Below are 17,384 nucleotides of genomic sequence, written 5' to 3'. Positions count from 1 at the left end.
AAAGTAGACGGCAGCCGTATTTTTTCCTATTCTGTACCTAGTCTCTGTTTTACAACAAACCACGATTGTATGACAGTTCCAGCTGATTGAACAAAACAAACCTGGAACACATATTTGCCTGTGTCCATAGCTTGAACTGAGGAAATGTGATGTACACATTCAGCCAGTCATCAAAGAGGACAGGAATTTTGTGCTGAGGCACTCAGAAAAAGTGAAGAAAACATGGTCAGAAGAAAGTGATCCGGAAAAGCTCAAAATGCCAGCAATTACTAGAGCTGTGCGTGTGCCGCAGCAGTTCAGCTAGCCTGGGGAGTGTGGGACTCTTGCCAAAGGGCTATCAGTGAGAGCCTTTGGTCAACATGACTGCTTAAGCATTACTTCTGCACCCACCACATTTCTGCACATTTAATTTGTTACCAAATTGCTTTTTCTTTCTGTAAAAAGAAAAAAAACACCCCCTGACCTTTACTGAGATTAGTTTTAAATATGGGCTTATAGACAGTCCACCAGTAAGGTGCATGAACAGGTCATCAAAGCAAATGTAATGTGATTTGTTCTCATTTTCATTCTTTGTCTAACATAGTGAATCGATGTTTACTTACAAGCATGCTTTCACTCTAAATGACCCTTGCAAGCTCACTGAGGTTGAATGAGGCCAGAGTTTGAAAAAACAAATAGAAATTCAGTCATGCACTAAGCATTGATAACAATAGTACAGACCTTACATTGCAAAGCTTTTGGAGCAAAACAACCTGCCGTTGGAAAAGCTACGCTGGCCTTATTCTCCTAGGTTTCCCCAAACTCCCTTTACAGATCATCTCTGATGTCTTTAATGCCCCTACTCGTGTCAGATCAACCAGTATAGTGGCCTAATAACACTCCCCCCAACACCAACATTTGGCGAAGATTGATGACTTCTTGGTGCACTGGGGTAGGTAGGATTGGAAAAAAAGGAGCATATGTGAAGACACACATAGATTTTTCTCTGTGAAATTGAAGGCTCAGAAATTTACAAGTCCTGATGGCAATAAATAGCAAAACATTGCCCTGCAACTCCAGCTTCTCCTCACAGTCAGCAAAGTGATGTTCCCAGTAAGTCTGGGTGCTCGCTGCTGAAATGCTGAGTTGCTTACTCTGTGGTACCTGTATTTCTAGGTGCAAAACCACTGTGCACGAGAAGATAATGCAGAGCTGGTTGAGGTCATGGAGGTAAATTTCAAGAAAAAAATGCCAAAGCGTCAGACTGAGCAGTTCAAATGCAAATCGATTTGCAGTCATAAACTGAAAAACATAAATATACCTCTGTATACCAAACAGTGCTCAATACCTATGAACGTTAGCTTGGGTCAGTGGTTTGTACTGCTTGGGCACACAGAGGTGTGAGGAGGAATAATGCAGTCCCTTATGAAGCAATGGTGGCCAGGATAAATGGCGTTTCCACCTTATTTTGCACGGCACGTATATGGTCACGCCAGTTGTGCTGACCAACCTGATGGGACATGCAGCAGGTACTCCCTGGTCAAGGCCAAGACAGCTCAAGGAATAGCCCTTCCTGAGGTCTTAACTGTTAAGACGCACCTGGGGAGCAAAGCCCAAGGGTGTTGGTAAGCCCTGCGCAGGTTTGGGTAGAAGCAGTCCTGTCCTCTTCTCTGCTCCTCAGACCACGTCTAGCTCAGCACCAGAGCTTCACTGCGATCATACGGTAAATGAGAGCACCGACAGACAGTGCTATCTTTCATAAAGCTCCAGCGAATCTGGCTCAATTAAAGTCTCTAAGTCTTCAAGCTTAAAGCCAGACAAATGTCCAAAAGCCAAATACCTAAGCTGCTCTCACCTCAAGTGACCCGTGGTTAATTAGCAATCTAAGTGGATAGTTTAACTAAATTTATGTTTGGGAAGGAGAGTGGCGGAAGATTAGTTTTAAATATATTTAACAATAAATATGGCCAACATTAAATATAAACTGATTTAAAAAGACAAGTGCAGACAGTATTTGGAGAAGTTTTATATGTGATACTCTTTCTTGACCCCGTTTTCCTGGCTGCTAACATTTCAAAGGAGCAGTTCACAGGTATTTTTTGAGTAACTTTAACACAGCCCGTTTATGCCAAGATGCAAACCATTCTTGGTGAGCAGACTTTGGCCTCTAGCTGTTTATCCATTTTTTCTCCACGTTTATCTGCCAAATTATCCACCCTAATTACTTCATCTTGGGTCTCTCAGGTTCAGAATTAGGCCCAGAGAGGACGGACAAACTGAACAGAAATCTTTATGCTTGCTTGGAGTCAGGAAAAAGCACATCCGGCATCACGACACAATTATCCTTAACTCATTCATTGACTTCTGGCAGCCTCTACCCCGTCACCCACATGGATAATTAAGGCTTGAATCACCACTGAGGGAAGCTAATGGCATCATTCCCAGGGACCACAATGGCCTTCAAATCTAGCCGGTCTATGGATCTATCTAATTCTGATGCAGTTCTCATCCAGCTCTGTACAAACCAAGCTCTTTACAAGCACGTGATGTTAATTTCTTTTTTTGCCAATGGCATCTACTGTTCATCAGCTTCTGCTTTAAAATATTTTTTAAAAAAATTTTTTAATTTAATTTTTTTTTTCCCCTGTAGTGTGTTGCTCAGAATCATTCAGATACTTAGAACCAAAGAAGGGTATAGCCATGGAGGTATTTTCCCCTTATGAATCTCTGCCTCATGGTATTTTTTGTTAAGCTGGGCACTGTTCACAGCACAGTCCAGATATAAGACAAAGGTGGGTTTTTTTCCCTACTCAAGCATATATGTGCGTATGTGTGTGAATGTTTATTTACTACTTCAGCTGTTCCTGACAAGATAAGGGTAACTGGTATTTTGAAATAACCGTGTTAAATCTAGGAATGCTGTAAAATGGCATAAAGTTTCATGCAGCTAATGTCTTTTTAATCTTCAAAGCTGATGGATGGCCCTACTCTGAAGAATTTATCCTTTCAAATCTTTAACTGCACCCGGTGTGTCTGTCTGAGCTTGTTCAGGTCGCTGAATGTGAAGTCAGCACATCCTTCTAGGAAATGCCTAGTGATCTGAATTTGCCTGAAAACCTTTTAAAACTATCCAGCAATTTCAAGTCATTCCTCTTTCCTTCCTCCGTGCCCCCATCCCTCCCAGCCCTGTTTCAACACATGCATGAAAAATGGAAAAAAGAAAAACATAAAAGCTCACCCCTACATTTCATCTGAATAAAATCCAGCTGGTGAATCGACTGCAGTAAAGGTTCGCTATCCAGAGTCAAGTCAAACTCAGCAGACACTTTTGGCTCCAAGGCTCCTTTGACCCACTGTTCCTGAGATACCTGAACACGCTTGATTAAAGCATCCGAAATCTGAAAGAGAGTATCAGGCTTGCAATTAAATGGCAGATGCACACATTAAAAGTGACAAAACACCTGTGAGATACAGCAAAAGGGAAGCAGGAATACGACAGCACAACAGCTAAGACGGGATCTGGTCGGTTTGGGGTGAGGTCCATTTATGTTGCATCCTTTCGTGTTGCCTTTTCAAAACAAAGCTCATCTTAGGGCTTAGCAAAATAAAAATCACATTTATAAATCCTGTTCAGATTATGTTACGTATCATGCCTCTGAATGCCACGTACACTTCTGCGCTCTGTTCTCTGATCTGCACAGTCTAGTTTTGCTCTCCTGTTTAAAAAGCAGTTGCACAAAGAGAGGCTTAAATATTAGAAGGTGCCTCCATTCAGCAGAGATGATTCAGTGGATCAAAGCTGAAAGGAATAAAAAAAATCAAATGAGAAGGAAGATGTATATTTCTCACAGTGAGGGTGCTAAGTTGTCAGACAGATTTTCAAAGAATATGATGGATTTTCTATCATTACGTCAAAACTGAATTTCGTTTTTAAAGCTTTGCTCTAGCTCAGCCCACAGACAATTAGGCCAAAAGTCAGACTGAGATGATCCCAACAGACTCTTCTGGAAGTGAAATCCTGGCTCTGTGGAAATCAATGAACTCAACTGTCCTTGAGTTCAGTGAAGCTGCCATTTGGATACCTGGAGTCCCTCCCAGTGAGCTTCCTGTAAGTCACAGGGCGCAGAATTTTCTTCTGGATGGGTCAGAGAGAGTTTTTCTATATTGCAGGAGTTCAGATACCTTTCCTCATAACTGTCGCTGGAAGACACTCCTCTCTGAGCCCCTGCCTCAACAGCTCCTAATCAGTCTGTACAGTAAGTGGAGGAGCATCTCATAGCCTTCCTGCAACCTCGGAGTCACTTACTGGGATGCTGGATCCCTTGGCTGGGTTTCAATGTCAAGGCTGCAGGAGCAGTTGCTCTAAGTAATGCGGTGCCTCAGAGTTTGCTGGTTGCCTTGAAAGCATCGTTACATAAACCGAGAAAAATTAAAAACGAAAGTATATTTTACTAAAAGGTGACTGCAAAGAATGAAGCCACAAAGGTTACAGGAAAAGTAAGCTGAAATGAAAACGAAGTTTGTATCTAGCTAGCATGTAGATAAGACGTAAAGGTTTCGTTTGTCCCGCAGTTTTCAACCGGCAGCCTGCTAAAATCCGTGTAGTCTTGAGATTAATATACACCACACACTCCCAACTCTTGCTTGAGACCAGACGTGACAATAACAATCAATCTGGAGTGCTAATAGGTTTATGTTGGCTAATTCTCATCCTGTTTTTTAGTGACAGACCCCTGACACCCATACAGTTCTGTGTGCTGTGTGCCCTGTTCAGCTGACAGCCACGTGCAGATCATTTTGTTTGATGTGCCTTTCTTCTTAGGCGATTAATAAGGCAACAAAACTAACAGGGCAAAATAAAATAATTAACAAATTAACAGAATTAATTGAGCAAAATAATTAATTGGATAATAAACCTGTTACAGTTTATCTCATTAATAGACACTTTCACTGCTTGGACTTAAGAAACAATATCCTGCAAATCAAGGCAATGTTTGTCTAGGCCACGTTTTGGAAAGAGGGGTTACCTGGATCCTCCAGCTGCAAGACAGGTCTCGTAGCCCTATGAGATGCAACAACCCCAGTGAAGCAAAGCTACATGCGAGCCCTTAAGTCTGGATTTCCTCACAGGGGAGATGTTGAAAGGACTCTTGGGAAGAGTAAAGCAAAGGGGAGAAGCAAAAAGGGGAGAATTACTGCTCTGCTGAGTCATAGACCTTTCCAAATTGATCACAGAGCTCTGTGAGGCCCTGTGCTGGGTTCCTCAGGAGAGAATAAAATAATATTCTGGAGAAAGTTATCGTTAACTGCATAGCACCTCTCTTTCAGCTCAGAAGGAAGGGCTGGCAAGAGGAAAGACGTCAGCAGTCTTCCCTAAGTGGTGTGACCACTAACTCCACACCTTGGCCAGAGTGCAGCTGTTCAAAACCATCCCTTCTCTGGGACATTCATGCAGTCATCAGGCTCTCTGAGCTTTTTGACAGTACTAACAGGAGTTCAGGTGAACCTGCCTCAGAGGTGAAAGAGGCTAATTAGCAAAGCCGCCCATTTTTAGATTTAACTTTAACGTCTTTTCTTTCCCCGCCCCCAGAACATCGGAGAGAAAAATACCTGTAAAAACCCAGAGGGATCATTTTCTTTGATAACTTCTAGGCAGTACTCCATAAGCCCCGTTGACTGGCGTAGCTTCAGGGTACAATGATTTATCTGGTCCCAAACAACCTGGAAAACAAGCATCAGTACATTTCTGATGACTGCCTCAGCTTACAGAGAATATGTAATCTTATTGTATACGATTATTTCAGAAGAGACAACAAATGGAAGAATGTGTTAAAGCTATGCTTAATTTTGCTGCCATATGGCCATTGCCATATCTCCATCAGCTACACTCACTTGCTCTGTATTGTAAATACCAATAATTAGCTTGGCAAAATGTTGTACACAGGGAATCTCAATTTTCAGATCAGATTAATTGCTCAAAGATCAGGCTTGCTCATGGCAGAAACAGCACAGAACATATTTCTGCATTTGCAGTATTCACATTTACAATCACACTTTCACTAAAATTCGAGCTTTTAAAGAATCCTTCACTTAAAAGGCAGATATTATAGAGGATAACTGCAGGAGTGTTTTCTTGCAGATTGTACTCTACTGTTCCCTTTGCAATTCACCATTGGTCCTGTTCTGCTTAAGAAGACATTGCTGGGATTAAGAAAGAAAAAAAAAAAAATCTCATTTTTCCAGATTTTCGACTTGATTCTGCTGCCACATGGCTGTAGATTAGGCCTAACAGTACTGTGTTCGATAGCACAACTCCTGGGGTGCAACACCCTAACAGGAATAAACTACAGAATTAGCCGTGCTGTTAGTAGTATGTTCTAAGTGTTGGTTCTTGTTAAGCACGAGTCTTTTTAAATTGCTGATCTCAGGTAGATTTTATTCATTGTTTGTCATGTTAGATTTTTCACTTCGATTTCTCCTTCTATCTTAGATACTATTAATGTTACTGGCACTATAATACCTCAAAATCACATATGCAGTTCAACATTTCAAGAAATGTGTCTATTTAAACATTTCTTGACTGCCACTTTTTTCAGCCATTTATAGCTTTCTTCTCCCACACCCCTTTACTGCATTTCTTTAATATCTTTTTGAGTAAGCACATGGATTCCTGGGGGTGGCTTGCCTGAATTTCAAAGAGACAACAAAATCCCAACATTTTACTTGGGCAGAAGGGCTTTCTTGGATTTGGAAGGTCCCAGAATCCAAACCACACAGGTTTCACTGACAAGCACCTCCAAAGACAGCCCAAAACAGTCAGATAAATGAAGACTGATGTCTGGATTCAATGAACTGCTGAAGTATATGCCTAATTTTAAGTGTATAAGCACAGTTCCACCAAACTGCTGAACTGGAATCTGCTGAAGGACTTTAGGATTTGGTTGTTAAGAATTTTCACGCTGCAAAGGACTGGGGACTTAACAAAATGCACAGTAACGTGAGGTACGGACAGCCGTGCTCAGCTGATGAGGGTTGTGCTCACCTTCAGCTTGTGCTCACGTTCTTTGGTCACCTTCGTGAGCAGTTTTGCCTTTTGTCGCGTTAACGCATCAACCAAGGCATCACACTGAGCGACAAGACAGGCTTCATAATCCAACCCATTTTCCTAAAAGAAGGCGAGAGTCATACTCATCAAAGAAAGCATATTTTACACCTTAAGCTATTGTTCATTCTTACCTGGTTTTCCATTCAGAAAAGATTTCCTTTCAAGACTTCGGCATCTCTGTTGCCTTTCTGATTTCATTATAGCTGTACCAGTAATAGCTGCGTGCTATAAAATGAAACAGCAAGATGCTGTGCCACAAAATGGTCTTATTTAAAACCCTGATATACTGGCGCTTTCCAGACAAAAGATGTAGTTCAACATAAAGTAAAATCTAAACCTAATATACACAGGGCATAGATATATGTAAGATAGTTCTGCTCCCCCTCTTTTAATTATCCCACCGTAACAACTTTGAAATCACTGGCTCTACACCATGACAATTAGAAGAGAATTATGGACCAGAAACTAGTCTCCAGGCTTATTAGAAGGAAATTAATCAGGTACAAAGCCCTGAGATTTTGTGCATTGCTTCAAATAGTTTTTAAAAATAGCTAGCACTTTACAGTGGAGGCATGTATTTGATTAGGTTTAAAAAAAAATAAATACATGGCAGGTTTTTATTCACATTGTGGTAGAAGTCTCTGCTAGGCAGAGGTCAGCATCTGAGGTATATGACACTTGTCCCCACTGAGCCTTGCACTGGGCCTGGGTATGATGAACCCCTGTCCTATCAATGGGGAACAAACCCTGCTACCACAGAATCCCACTGCAGTCATAGAAATCTGAGTAGATGGTTCTACAAGGTCCTGAGCTGCCCCTTCTCCTGGGGATGGCCTTCTCTGGCGGTGGAACTGATGCTGTAGCACCCATTCAAAGGGAGGCTCTCCCTTGCTTTCTCTGCTCATGAGACTAGAAGAAGGAGAAAGCATTCAACTTCCTCTTTTCAGGAGATGTTCCATTGTCCTAGCAGCTTTCCTCCCAAATATCCAAATTAAAAAAAAAAAGAAAAGCAGCAGCATTAAATGTGAGAAGATGATCAGAGGGCTGGAGCACCTATGCAATGAGGACAGGCTGAGAGAGTTGGGGTTGTTCAGCCTGGAGAAGAGAAGGCTCCAAGGAGACTTCATCGTGGCCTTCCAGTACTTAAAGGGGGCCTACAGGAAAGATGGGGAGGGACTTTATGAAGGAGTGGAGTGATAGGATGAGGGGTAATGGTTTTAAAATGAAAGAGAGGAGATTTAGATCAGATATTAGGATGAAATTCCTTACTGTGAGGGTGGTGAGGCACTGGAACAGGTTGCCCAGAGAAGCTGTGGATGCCCCATCCCTGGAAGTGTTCAAGGCCACTCTGGATGGGGCTTTGAGCAACCTGGTCTAGTGGGAGGTGTCCCTGCCCGTGGCAGGGTGGGTTGGAACTAGATGATCTTTATGGTCCCTTCCAACCTAAATCATTCTATGATTCTATGTGCTGAAGGAGAAGAATTTTTGTGGCAAGCCATTGCATGCCTCTAACTCATTACTACCTCTTAGCTCTTCTGGCTATGCTTTTCTCTTCTGTTCATTGCTTTGTCTTCATTCTTTTGAGAGCAAAATTTTCAGCACTGTATTCCCTTCTCCCACTGTGACCCATGCATCCCGTTCACCAGCTGAGGGACGCAGGGTAACTCTCCCCTGAGAGGCCCCTGCCGCAGTCCTAGACCTGCCAGCAAGACGGGTGGGCGGAGAGACACCAGACAGCTCAGTTACTGTTCGCAGGTTTGACTCAGACTCTTCCTGTTTGCATCTCTCCCTCCTCGGCTTATATCACACCCGACTCCCCCTTTAAGCCTATTTCCATCCAGCTACTCTTGAAGCGCTGGTTTGTGTACAGAGCCCGGATCAGGCGATGGCTGTACCGCATCGTTTCTCGCTTCATTCTCTGTTCACGCATCACATGGGGTGTTTGGCGATATGCCTCTTTCAGTGTGAGAAAGGATGAAATTGTTACAGCAGATGGGAAAATGTGAAAATCAGATAATGACGGCAACAAGGAGGAGCAAGGAAGCAACGGGGGCAATGAGGAACAGGCAGCTCCTGAAAAGAAGAGACCAAGAGATTTAGAAGTGACCTCTGAAAGGAGAAGGGAAGGAAAAAAAGAGGGGGGGAAATGAGATCTGCAGGAAAAGTAGATTACGAATTTGCAGAGTGCTCCAGGAAAGATAAAAGCACAGCTCCTGGTAGCTCTGGCAAGCTCAGAGGGGACAGAAAGAGTGCAGATGGCTGTCTGGTCTGCTGTGCATTGAAACAGGATAATAAAATGTACATATTGCTCCCTCCTTTGTGTAAACATACATTTTAAAGACATTTTTGCCGAGGGGTAAATGTCTGTATGTGTGTATGGCAACCATCATAAGACTTCTACTAGAAATAACCTGCTCTGAGATGCATGGTTTTGGCTATAAATCTATGCACAAAGGCTACATCTATTCCGCCCCAAATAACAGTCCAAGAACTGTTTCTTTGGTCCGGATGCCAAAAGGCACACATCAGCCCATGACCGATCTGAGCCCTTTCCCCTCAAATAGCACGGCTGTACCGAATCTGCCTACAGGAGTATTCCCTGGTATGTGCTACCATGAAATGCTGCTTGAGCATCACCTGGGAAGACTGCAATTTGTCACGGAGGAAAAAACCATGCCAGGGAGCTCGTTAAGGGTTAAAGGGTGTGGGTGATGGTCTCAGAGCTGCGCCCTGGCCTTGTTTTACTTAGGAATACACGTGCAGCTCATTAGTCCTGCTGTTTTAGTTCTCTGAAATTTGGTGTCCTCACTCAGAGTCATGCTGGAGACTGGCTCAACATGTGAGGGTCGGATTCAGCTTTGTGCCCGGACATGCCTAAGTGTTGGAGGGTGATTGCTGGATCCAGTTTCCTCTTCTGAGTTCTCCTCTAGCATTTTAAGCAATGAGCAGCATCGAAGAAATGGTTTGGTCTTTTTGATCTAATTGTTGCAGCTCCCTTATGCAGAGCAATTTGGCAGTGATTTTATTGAAACACATTAAAGGATTTTACAGCATAGCCATAATAGGCCACCTTTAGGTTTCAGGAGGGAAAAATACATTTTTAATGGAGCTAGGTGACTCAAGAAAAGATTGGTGATAGACTACAGTTTTGGATGAGTTATTCCATCCTAAAGTAGCTTTTCACACCTACAGGAAGAACTGCTCTCTAGAGGTGCCTGTCCTTCTCCTTGGACAATGAAAGAAGCCCAAATGACTAGGCTGGACGACTTACGTAACTTTTAAATAGGTAAAGTCAGCCGAGAGAAACCTCACGCTGTGTCTAAAACATGGCATGTGACAGGTGCCAGTCAGTGGCTCTGCACTGTTTTTTTCCAGTTACATGTGCTTTTTTTTACCACTTTCCCAGTCGTGTTTTGTTCCCTTCCCCACGTGGCCGCAGGAGACTGTGAGGGTGGGTAGCTATGCTGCCCCGTGGCAACCTGAGAGCCTGGGCAGCACTTGGGGTACAAATTCATCATCTGGAGTGCTAAGTGGAATTTTAAGTGATTACATTCTAAACCCAATACAGGTTTTTGAACTCCTGCTATGGCTTTCTGTTAGTAACAGGAACAGGACTTGCTTGTGGATGGAAGGTGAGCAAGCAGCAGAGCGGGTGTATCGTAAAGCAGATGATGTATATCCTACAGAAAATGCACTGCCGCAGAGCACCGATAACAAGTGTCCCCTCCCGGGCACTGTGCAGCTCAAACTATGGCAGCACATTTCCAGCCACATTCTGCAGGGTGAGAAGGACCTTGAGGATCATCTGACCTCCAGCACCGACGAGTCTAAATTTAGTTGAAAACGGGTCTTGTTACGTTTTGGGTTTGTGCCCTCAATTACTGCACTCACCATGAGCCCTTTTCTGACTATTAAAGCTGGGCAATTACAGGCATGAAAATATCTTCTGCTTCAATAAACCACATTGATTTAGCAGCATTGCTTTCTTCTTTTTTTGACTTCCTACAAATACTCTAATAAACAGGTTGACTGCATCTATTCCAGAAACGAGCGCATTTTTAGAAAATGTAAGATGAAAAACAAGTAGTAGATTTTGAAGGTGTTAAAATAAGAACTTATCCTACATGCCCAGTTGAAGCAATTGTAGTCAGGAAGGAGCCCAGAAGCATGACCGATGGATTCAATCAAATACTAATCAACACAGCTCAGATGTCCAGTACTGAATATCAGCTTCTTGCAATAAACAGCAAACAATCTAGAGGCTAAGAGGGGCTTGCAGGCATCATTTGATGAATAATTTTGCCTAGCAAATCCATTCAAGAAAGGTTAGACGATTCCAGGAAAGACAAGAATAGCACAGGAAACAAAGTCATCAAATAAATTATTCACACAGTTCTATTGATTACTGTATTATCAAAACAGCTAATGCTCTACAGTTACCTGGATCTGCTGCAATAGATTTTTCAGCTGAACCAAAAATTCTTTAGCTTCCTTTGCTTTATCTGAAACACCATTTAAAGCCTGAGACAGCTGTGCCTGCAAGGGAAAAAAAGGAGGAAAAAAGAAAAGGAAAAATTAGAGATAAAATGCAAATGTGTTTCTTATTAATCCTTAGTTTTGACGATTAATAGTGTGCTAAAAGGCTTACTTGCTGTCGCATGTATTCTTACGCGCACATAGTGTTTGTGCTAGAAAAGAGTAGTTAAGATTTTAATTGTAATAAGATTTAATAAAGGTGAAATATGAATGTGGGGGCAGTCAAGTATTGTGTCTGCACATTCCACTTTATTGGTAAGTCAAAATACCTTTTTACAAGACAGCTACCCACATATATAAGGAGATAATAGTCTTACACTTACACAGTAGCATCTGTCATGCTGAAAAATCCCCAAATGCTTTCCAAACTGGCACTTTTATTTTTAATCAAAGCCCAAATTCTTTATAAATGTGGTAGATCCTACCAAGCCTGAGATACACTAGGACTTCAAAAACAACTCTGCATTTTCAGACTTCAAAGTAACGTCCCTTTGGGCCTCCAGTTTCCCATGCTCTAGCCCAACAAAAGGGTGAATATTTCTGGAGAAGCTGGAAAAAACTCTCCCTCTAACTTTTGACTGGTGAGACATATGGAATACGTCTTTTGTAAGTCCACACTGAAGACCTAACCTCTCCTTTCCTCATCTGGCACTTGAGACCTCTAAACCAAAGCTGAGGCTTCTTGATGGACTTCCAGGACAGGAAGGAAATGGTGGTTCTACACCTGGCAGACCCAGCACTGCCATGGTCTGACCAGAGCAGCCCTGGCACAGATTCCCTGGAAGCCTGTCTGGGACTACAGAAACTGTATTGCTCTGCTTGTTGCCCCATGGCAAGCTTGGATCCAGCACTACTTTTCCATGCAGACATAATGCAGCGTGACCAGATAGGTCCCATCATGAATCTCCTGCAGGTTAGACGCTCTCTTCGTGGGTCTACCCCTCAGGCGGACTTCGCAACTACCAGATTGCCAATGCCCAGTTAATTATCCTCACCAAACGGATTCAACAACTGACATCAGGAAACGGAAGATGAAGTACCTTTGCTAACATCAGGCTTTCAGAAGGTTGCTGTCTCTTGTTTCCTTAGGACTAGAGCGTGCCTTGAGACAGTGCCTTGGTATGTGGGAAGGTACAAAGGTTATGAGCCTCTAATAGGAGACCTAATCAAAATTCAGTAAATCACCACTCATTCTCTGCTTCCCTCTTGCTCCTGGAGGGAAGTAAATGACTCCATTCCTGAAAAGGGCACAGCTCACTTCTTCAGGCTACCAAAGTTTTGAGCTTACCTCCCACCTGAGTGTCTCCTACTCATTCTCCCCTTGCGCTCGCTCATTCACGCGGGACAGCAAAAAGCAGACCCTGGCAGCTCCTTCTGGGCACTTCCCAGCCCATCTCCGAGGCAGGCAGAGGCACTGCCTGACCCCGCACGGCTCTGCGGGAAGCGGGTACAAACCCTGACAGGGAGCTGGGACTGAGTTATAGAGAAAGAAGCCATCCTAGTTTTTTTTTTCCTCATATTCACACTAACTTTTTCCTTTTAGCCCAGTTGTAGGCGTTACGTTAGTGCTAAATTTGAAAATAAAATATGCTTTACTACAAGTCATTTGTAACAAATGTAATGGGAAGACACATTACTGTGTATGTTTCTCAATAGTTGAAAATTTAGTATTCTCTTATGCAAACTCCTGTCTCTACACAAAAATCTAAAGCAATGATGTTTAATATGAACACTACTTAAGGTCACAGAAGAAAATGCCAGGTCCTTGAAAGGGTCCCTATTTTCTGCCAGATGAGACAATCAGGACTTCACATCAGCTCTCCATGGGCTGATCATGGTTGCCAGATTTTAAAGCCCACCCTTTTTGATCGCACTTTCTGCTCCATCCACAACGCGCATCTGATCCTTTGGTTTGTCAAACTGATGCAGGATGAGGTGGAAGCGGCGTATGACCAAGTGGCTGGGGAGGAAGCAAGAAAGAAATAGGTTGCAAAAGTGTGGTATGCTCTGCCATTGACTGTCCCGACCATATTGTGCCGGGGAGGCAAGGGCTCCTTTCTTTCAAATCAAAACCAATGGTTGGTCCCGGCAAAAGTAAGACTTCCACTTTTCCAACATCTGCCCTAGCTCTCAAATCATCTCAAAGTGCATTTCACCATATAAGAAGAGCCGAAAGCTATATGTGGGCATCACAGCAGCCATAGAAAACTGTATCACCTCAGGCAAATTGTAATCAGTGTATGCACCGATGGCAATTAGCACAGTCACGCCCGGCTCCCATCGCAAAGAGCTGCAATAGAGTCTCAGCTTCATTGTTCAAAGGGCTCGTAAGCAAATTGCTGTGTTCATTAAAACCTGTGACTGCATTAACGTGAGTGCAGCGTGAAGCTGAGGAGAAGACCAGATCTCCATTTGTGAAACCCACTTAGAGATAATAGCCTTGTTTTTCCAACCATTTGTAAAAGATACCTTACAAAGCAGTGGAATTTAGTCATCCACTTCCCATTAAAATCAAATGGAGCTACATGACTAAGCCCTCAGTAAACCAACCAAGCTATAAAAAATGCCGTGTACACTCAGAGCAATCTTTTGTGCTGCAGGAATATTTACTGGAAGCCAAACTGAAATGTTACAAGCTCCATTGACTGTGACAATTAATAACTCCTGACAAACAGTATGCTACCTGGTCTTATCTTTAATACCTGGTCTTGCAACCAGTAATGTGGGTGCTGGAGATGGATACCAAGTTTCTACTTCCATCAAACACAGGAACAGAGAGATAAGAAGGGTGAGTAATTAAACACAGATGGGCATGGAAGACCGGTGCTTCCTTTGATTTTAGAAAATGAACCAGATAATGCCCATGTCCTTTTTCAGCCGAACAGTTCATGCTCGTTTAACACGTTTTCCCTCCGTCTCTCTTTAGCAGCAGATTAACTGTTGATTAGATAAGCTTGCCCTGGCACTGAATTCTGGAGCAGCCCACCCATTTTTGAGAACACAACTCTTTAGGCCAGTGAATAAAAGCAGGCATTTGGACTCCAACACTTGCCTTCAACCACCTGCTGGCCTGCCTTTCACAGCTGTGGCTTTTTTTCAGCATTTTGTTGTATATATATGTATATACATATATTTATGTATATAACCATTTAGGATGGGCAGACGTGAAATGTGTCCAGAATCATTCCTTGTATTGGTAGGTCAAAAGGCTTGCCAACTTAAATCTGACAACTATGTCGCTGGTTTTGCTACGAAGACATAAAAGGGCGGAACTTTGGCAGAAGATTTACATGGTTTCACTTAATAACCTTAAACTGCTGGTCCAGGTGCACTTTTCATGCAAACGGATATAATAAAGTCCAGCTAAGTCAGTGGTTTTTCACAGATTTTTGTGATTGGAGGCCTGTTTTCATACCATTTTTAATTTCTCTGTAGGAGAAGTTACATACAGTAGGGTAATGGGGAACCTGCACCATTAACAGGGGCCAACCAGTCTCACACAGCTTTCATGCCAGCAGGCTAAATACACATTTCATTGCCTGGTCTGTAGGACTGTACGGACAAGGTTATACACTCTGTAATTTGCCACTAGATCACTATATATAGATCACTCCAGACAAAGAAGAACTCAGTTTGAGCAAAAGGCTAATACAGAAGCGAAATGGAAATGGATCCTGAAGCTGAAGGTGGGCAGGGCCTCTGGAAAAGCAGTTGTACAGTCAGTAGAAAAAATGTTTGAAGTTTGCTGTTGTGGGATGAAACTGTGTCCTGAGACGTGGGGAAATGGCTCTGGCAGCCCTTCTTAGGTGAAGAATACCAGCCACTGTCCTCAGAAGGAGATAAGCAGGTACTTCTCAGCTGACGGTGAACAACCGTCAATCTGTCAAATTTACTGGGCTAAGGAAGCTTACGGACAATGCCTTTACCAGCCATGCCTGGAGCATCTGGAGAGAACACATAAAACTTGAATTACGTTTGGCATTCCACTCAATGTAAGTAATTTATGGTTTGGACAAAGTAACTACAGGTAATAAACTTGTAGAAATTGCTGTATCTGAGAACTATTTCTAAGCAGAAGTCTCTAATTCCAAAACAATTTATCCGAATGAATGGGAGCTGATGATTTAGGCTGTCTGGCTGTATGGTTCCATTATATTTATTTTCTGCCAGGCACATTGTTCTGGGAAAAATAATATTCACAAGAGCACAATTTTAGAGTCCCCAAATTAGTTAATTTTGAATATTTTTTTTCTCTATAATTTTCACATTGATTGAGTCTGTAAATCAAGAGAAAATTCACATTCTGTGATACCTTAGTCCCAGAAAAAAATGCAGTAAAAATACAAACCACCAGGGTATTGTTCATTCTTTTGACAATATTTGACAGGAGGAAAGTCAGAAAATGACTGACTATGATTACACCGGAGTTTATCACATTGTTCAAAAAGGCATCAAATAGTTTTAACTCAAGGTAGACCATAATACAGCACAAGCTGGTCTCTCACACTCTCCAAAACATCAGCCACATTTGAACAGTGAACTCAGTACCTGCTCACTGAAATAATTATTTTCAGGTGGATTCTGCCATTGGCATAAGCAGCAATAGCTGTGAATTTGTCATCTGCTCCTTCTGGGCCAACAGAACTTCTCTGCACAAATACCCGCCGTGTTAGGGAGGAGATGGCTGAGCCCTTGGCAGAGCATTTAAACTGAAACACGTACTGGAAAAGTATATCCTTGTCAGATGGACAAACTGTGCAGATCACCCCAAAAAGCATCTTTTTTGAATCTTAAAATCAAAAGTCAATTTTTTGCCATGCCAAATGTCTGAGCCTAGCTTGTGCTCAGCCACTCCACGGCTGAGGGATGATGAGACCAGTCTTGATTTTGTCCTCTCCTGCGGCATCTGAAAGGGTCTGTCTGTGCTTCCTTTACTGGTAACTGCAGCAGAGAGGGAGAAGAAGGGAATGTTGCGGCCAGCAGAGCTGACCAAGTGCTCTTTGCACAGCTGTGGGAAAAGTACTTTCCCTCCAGTACAGCGGGAAGTTCCAAAGGAGTGCTCTCAACACTCAGGTATTGAAGTCCCCGCTGTACATTCATATGTATTAACTAATCATTTTTCCAAGGTCCACTGGTCTTAGCGAGAAAGAGGTAACTTCACACACTCTTTCAGCTTCTAAGATCATGTCTTGCTCTTTATTCAAGGGTTGTGAAGTCTTATTTTTAACAAGGAGAGAGTGGCCAAGTGACCCAGCAGCTCTACTAGACCTCGGCAAACCTCCTGTGTGGCAAAGCGGCTGGCTCTGATGTCTCCCCAGAGAGTTCCAGGGAGGCCTAAGGAGCATCGCTCATGGGGAAGCATGAATCAGACCATGACATCAGGTGAATCAGAAAAAACTGTACTTGTCCCCAGACCCCATCCATCCTGCGATTCTTTACTCATCTTTTTGTCGTGAAGGTCCCTCCAGCCATTCCTCCTGGCCTCTTTCGGAACTGAATGGGATGAGAGACCATTCTGAGGCCCAGGAGACAACATGATGTCCCACGATCCTCCTTATCATGCTTTCCTATCTAAAAGATTCGGGTGACTCTGCACCACTCTCCCTCATTGACATGTGGTCAGAAATGGTTGTGTCAGCTTGCACTGAGTCTCGGGTGAAAGGGATGTGGTGAAAGGAAGGAATAACCATCCCATCTCCTCACTGGCAGCTGCTGCTACCTGTGAGAGGATGGGATAGCCAATGACCCTGTGGAAGGCAAGCAA

The 17,384-nt window shown here is 43.0% G+C and overlaps 1 protein-coding gene across 4 annotated transcripts in view; it reads right to left on the bottom strand.

Moving 5' to 3' along the window:
• TRIM67 (tripartite motif containing 67) overlaps window positions 1-17,384 on the bottom strand; it is a 40,943-nt gene that overhangs the window by 22,007 nt on the left and 1,552 nt on the right. For 2 of the 4 annotated variants that reach the window (XM_063329087.1, XM_063329088.1), the window contains exons 2-5: window positions 11,525-11,620; window positions 7,022-7,144; window positions 5,590-5,700; window positions 3,218-3,377 (exon numbers count right to left, since the gene is read on the bottom strand). In XM_063329087.1, the coding sequence (XP_063185157.1) occupies window positions 3,218-3,377; window positions 5,590-5,700; window positions 7,022-7,144; window positions 11,525-11,620 (490 nt within the window). The remainder of the gene's footprint in view (window positions 1-3,217; window positions 3,378-5,589; window positions 5,701-7,021; window positions 7,145-11,524; window positions 11,621-17,384) is intronic. The other 2 variants (XM_063329089.1, XM_063329090.1) reach the window with 1 other exon arrangement.

The sequence above is a fragment of the Chroicocephalus ridibundus genome, chromosome 3 (assembly GCF_963924245.1).
Source record: "Chroicocephalus ridibundus chromosome 3, bChrRid1.1, whole genome shotgun sequence".
NCBI classification, from domain to species: Eukaryota; Metazoa; Chordata; class Aves; order Charadriiformes; family Laridae; genus Chroicocephalus; species Chroicocephalus ridibundus.
The sequence above is the reverse complement of the archived record's forward strand: the minus strand, read 5'-3'. Positions and strand labels throughout refer to the sequence as shown.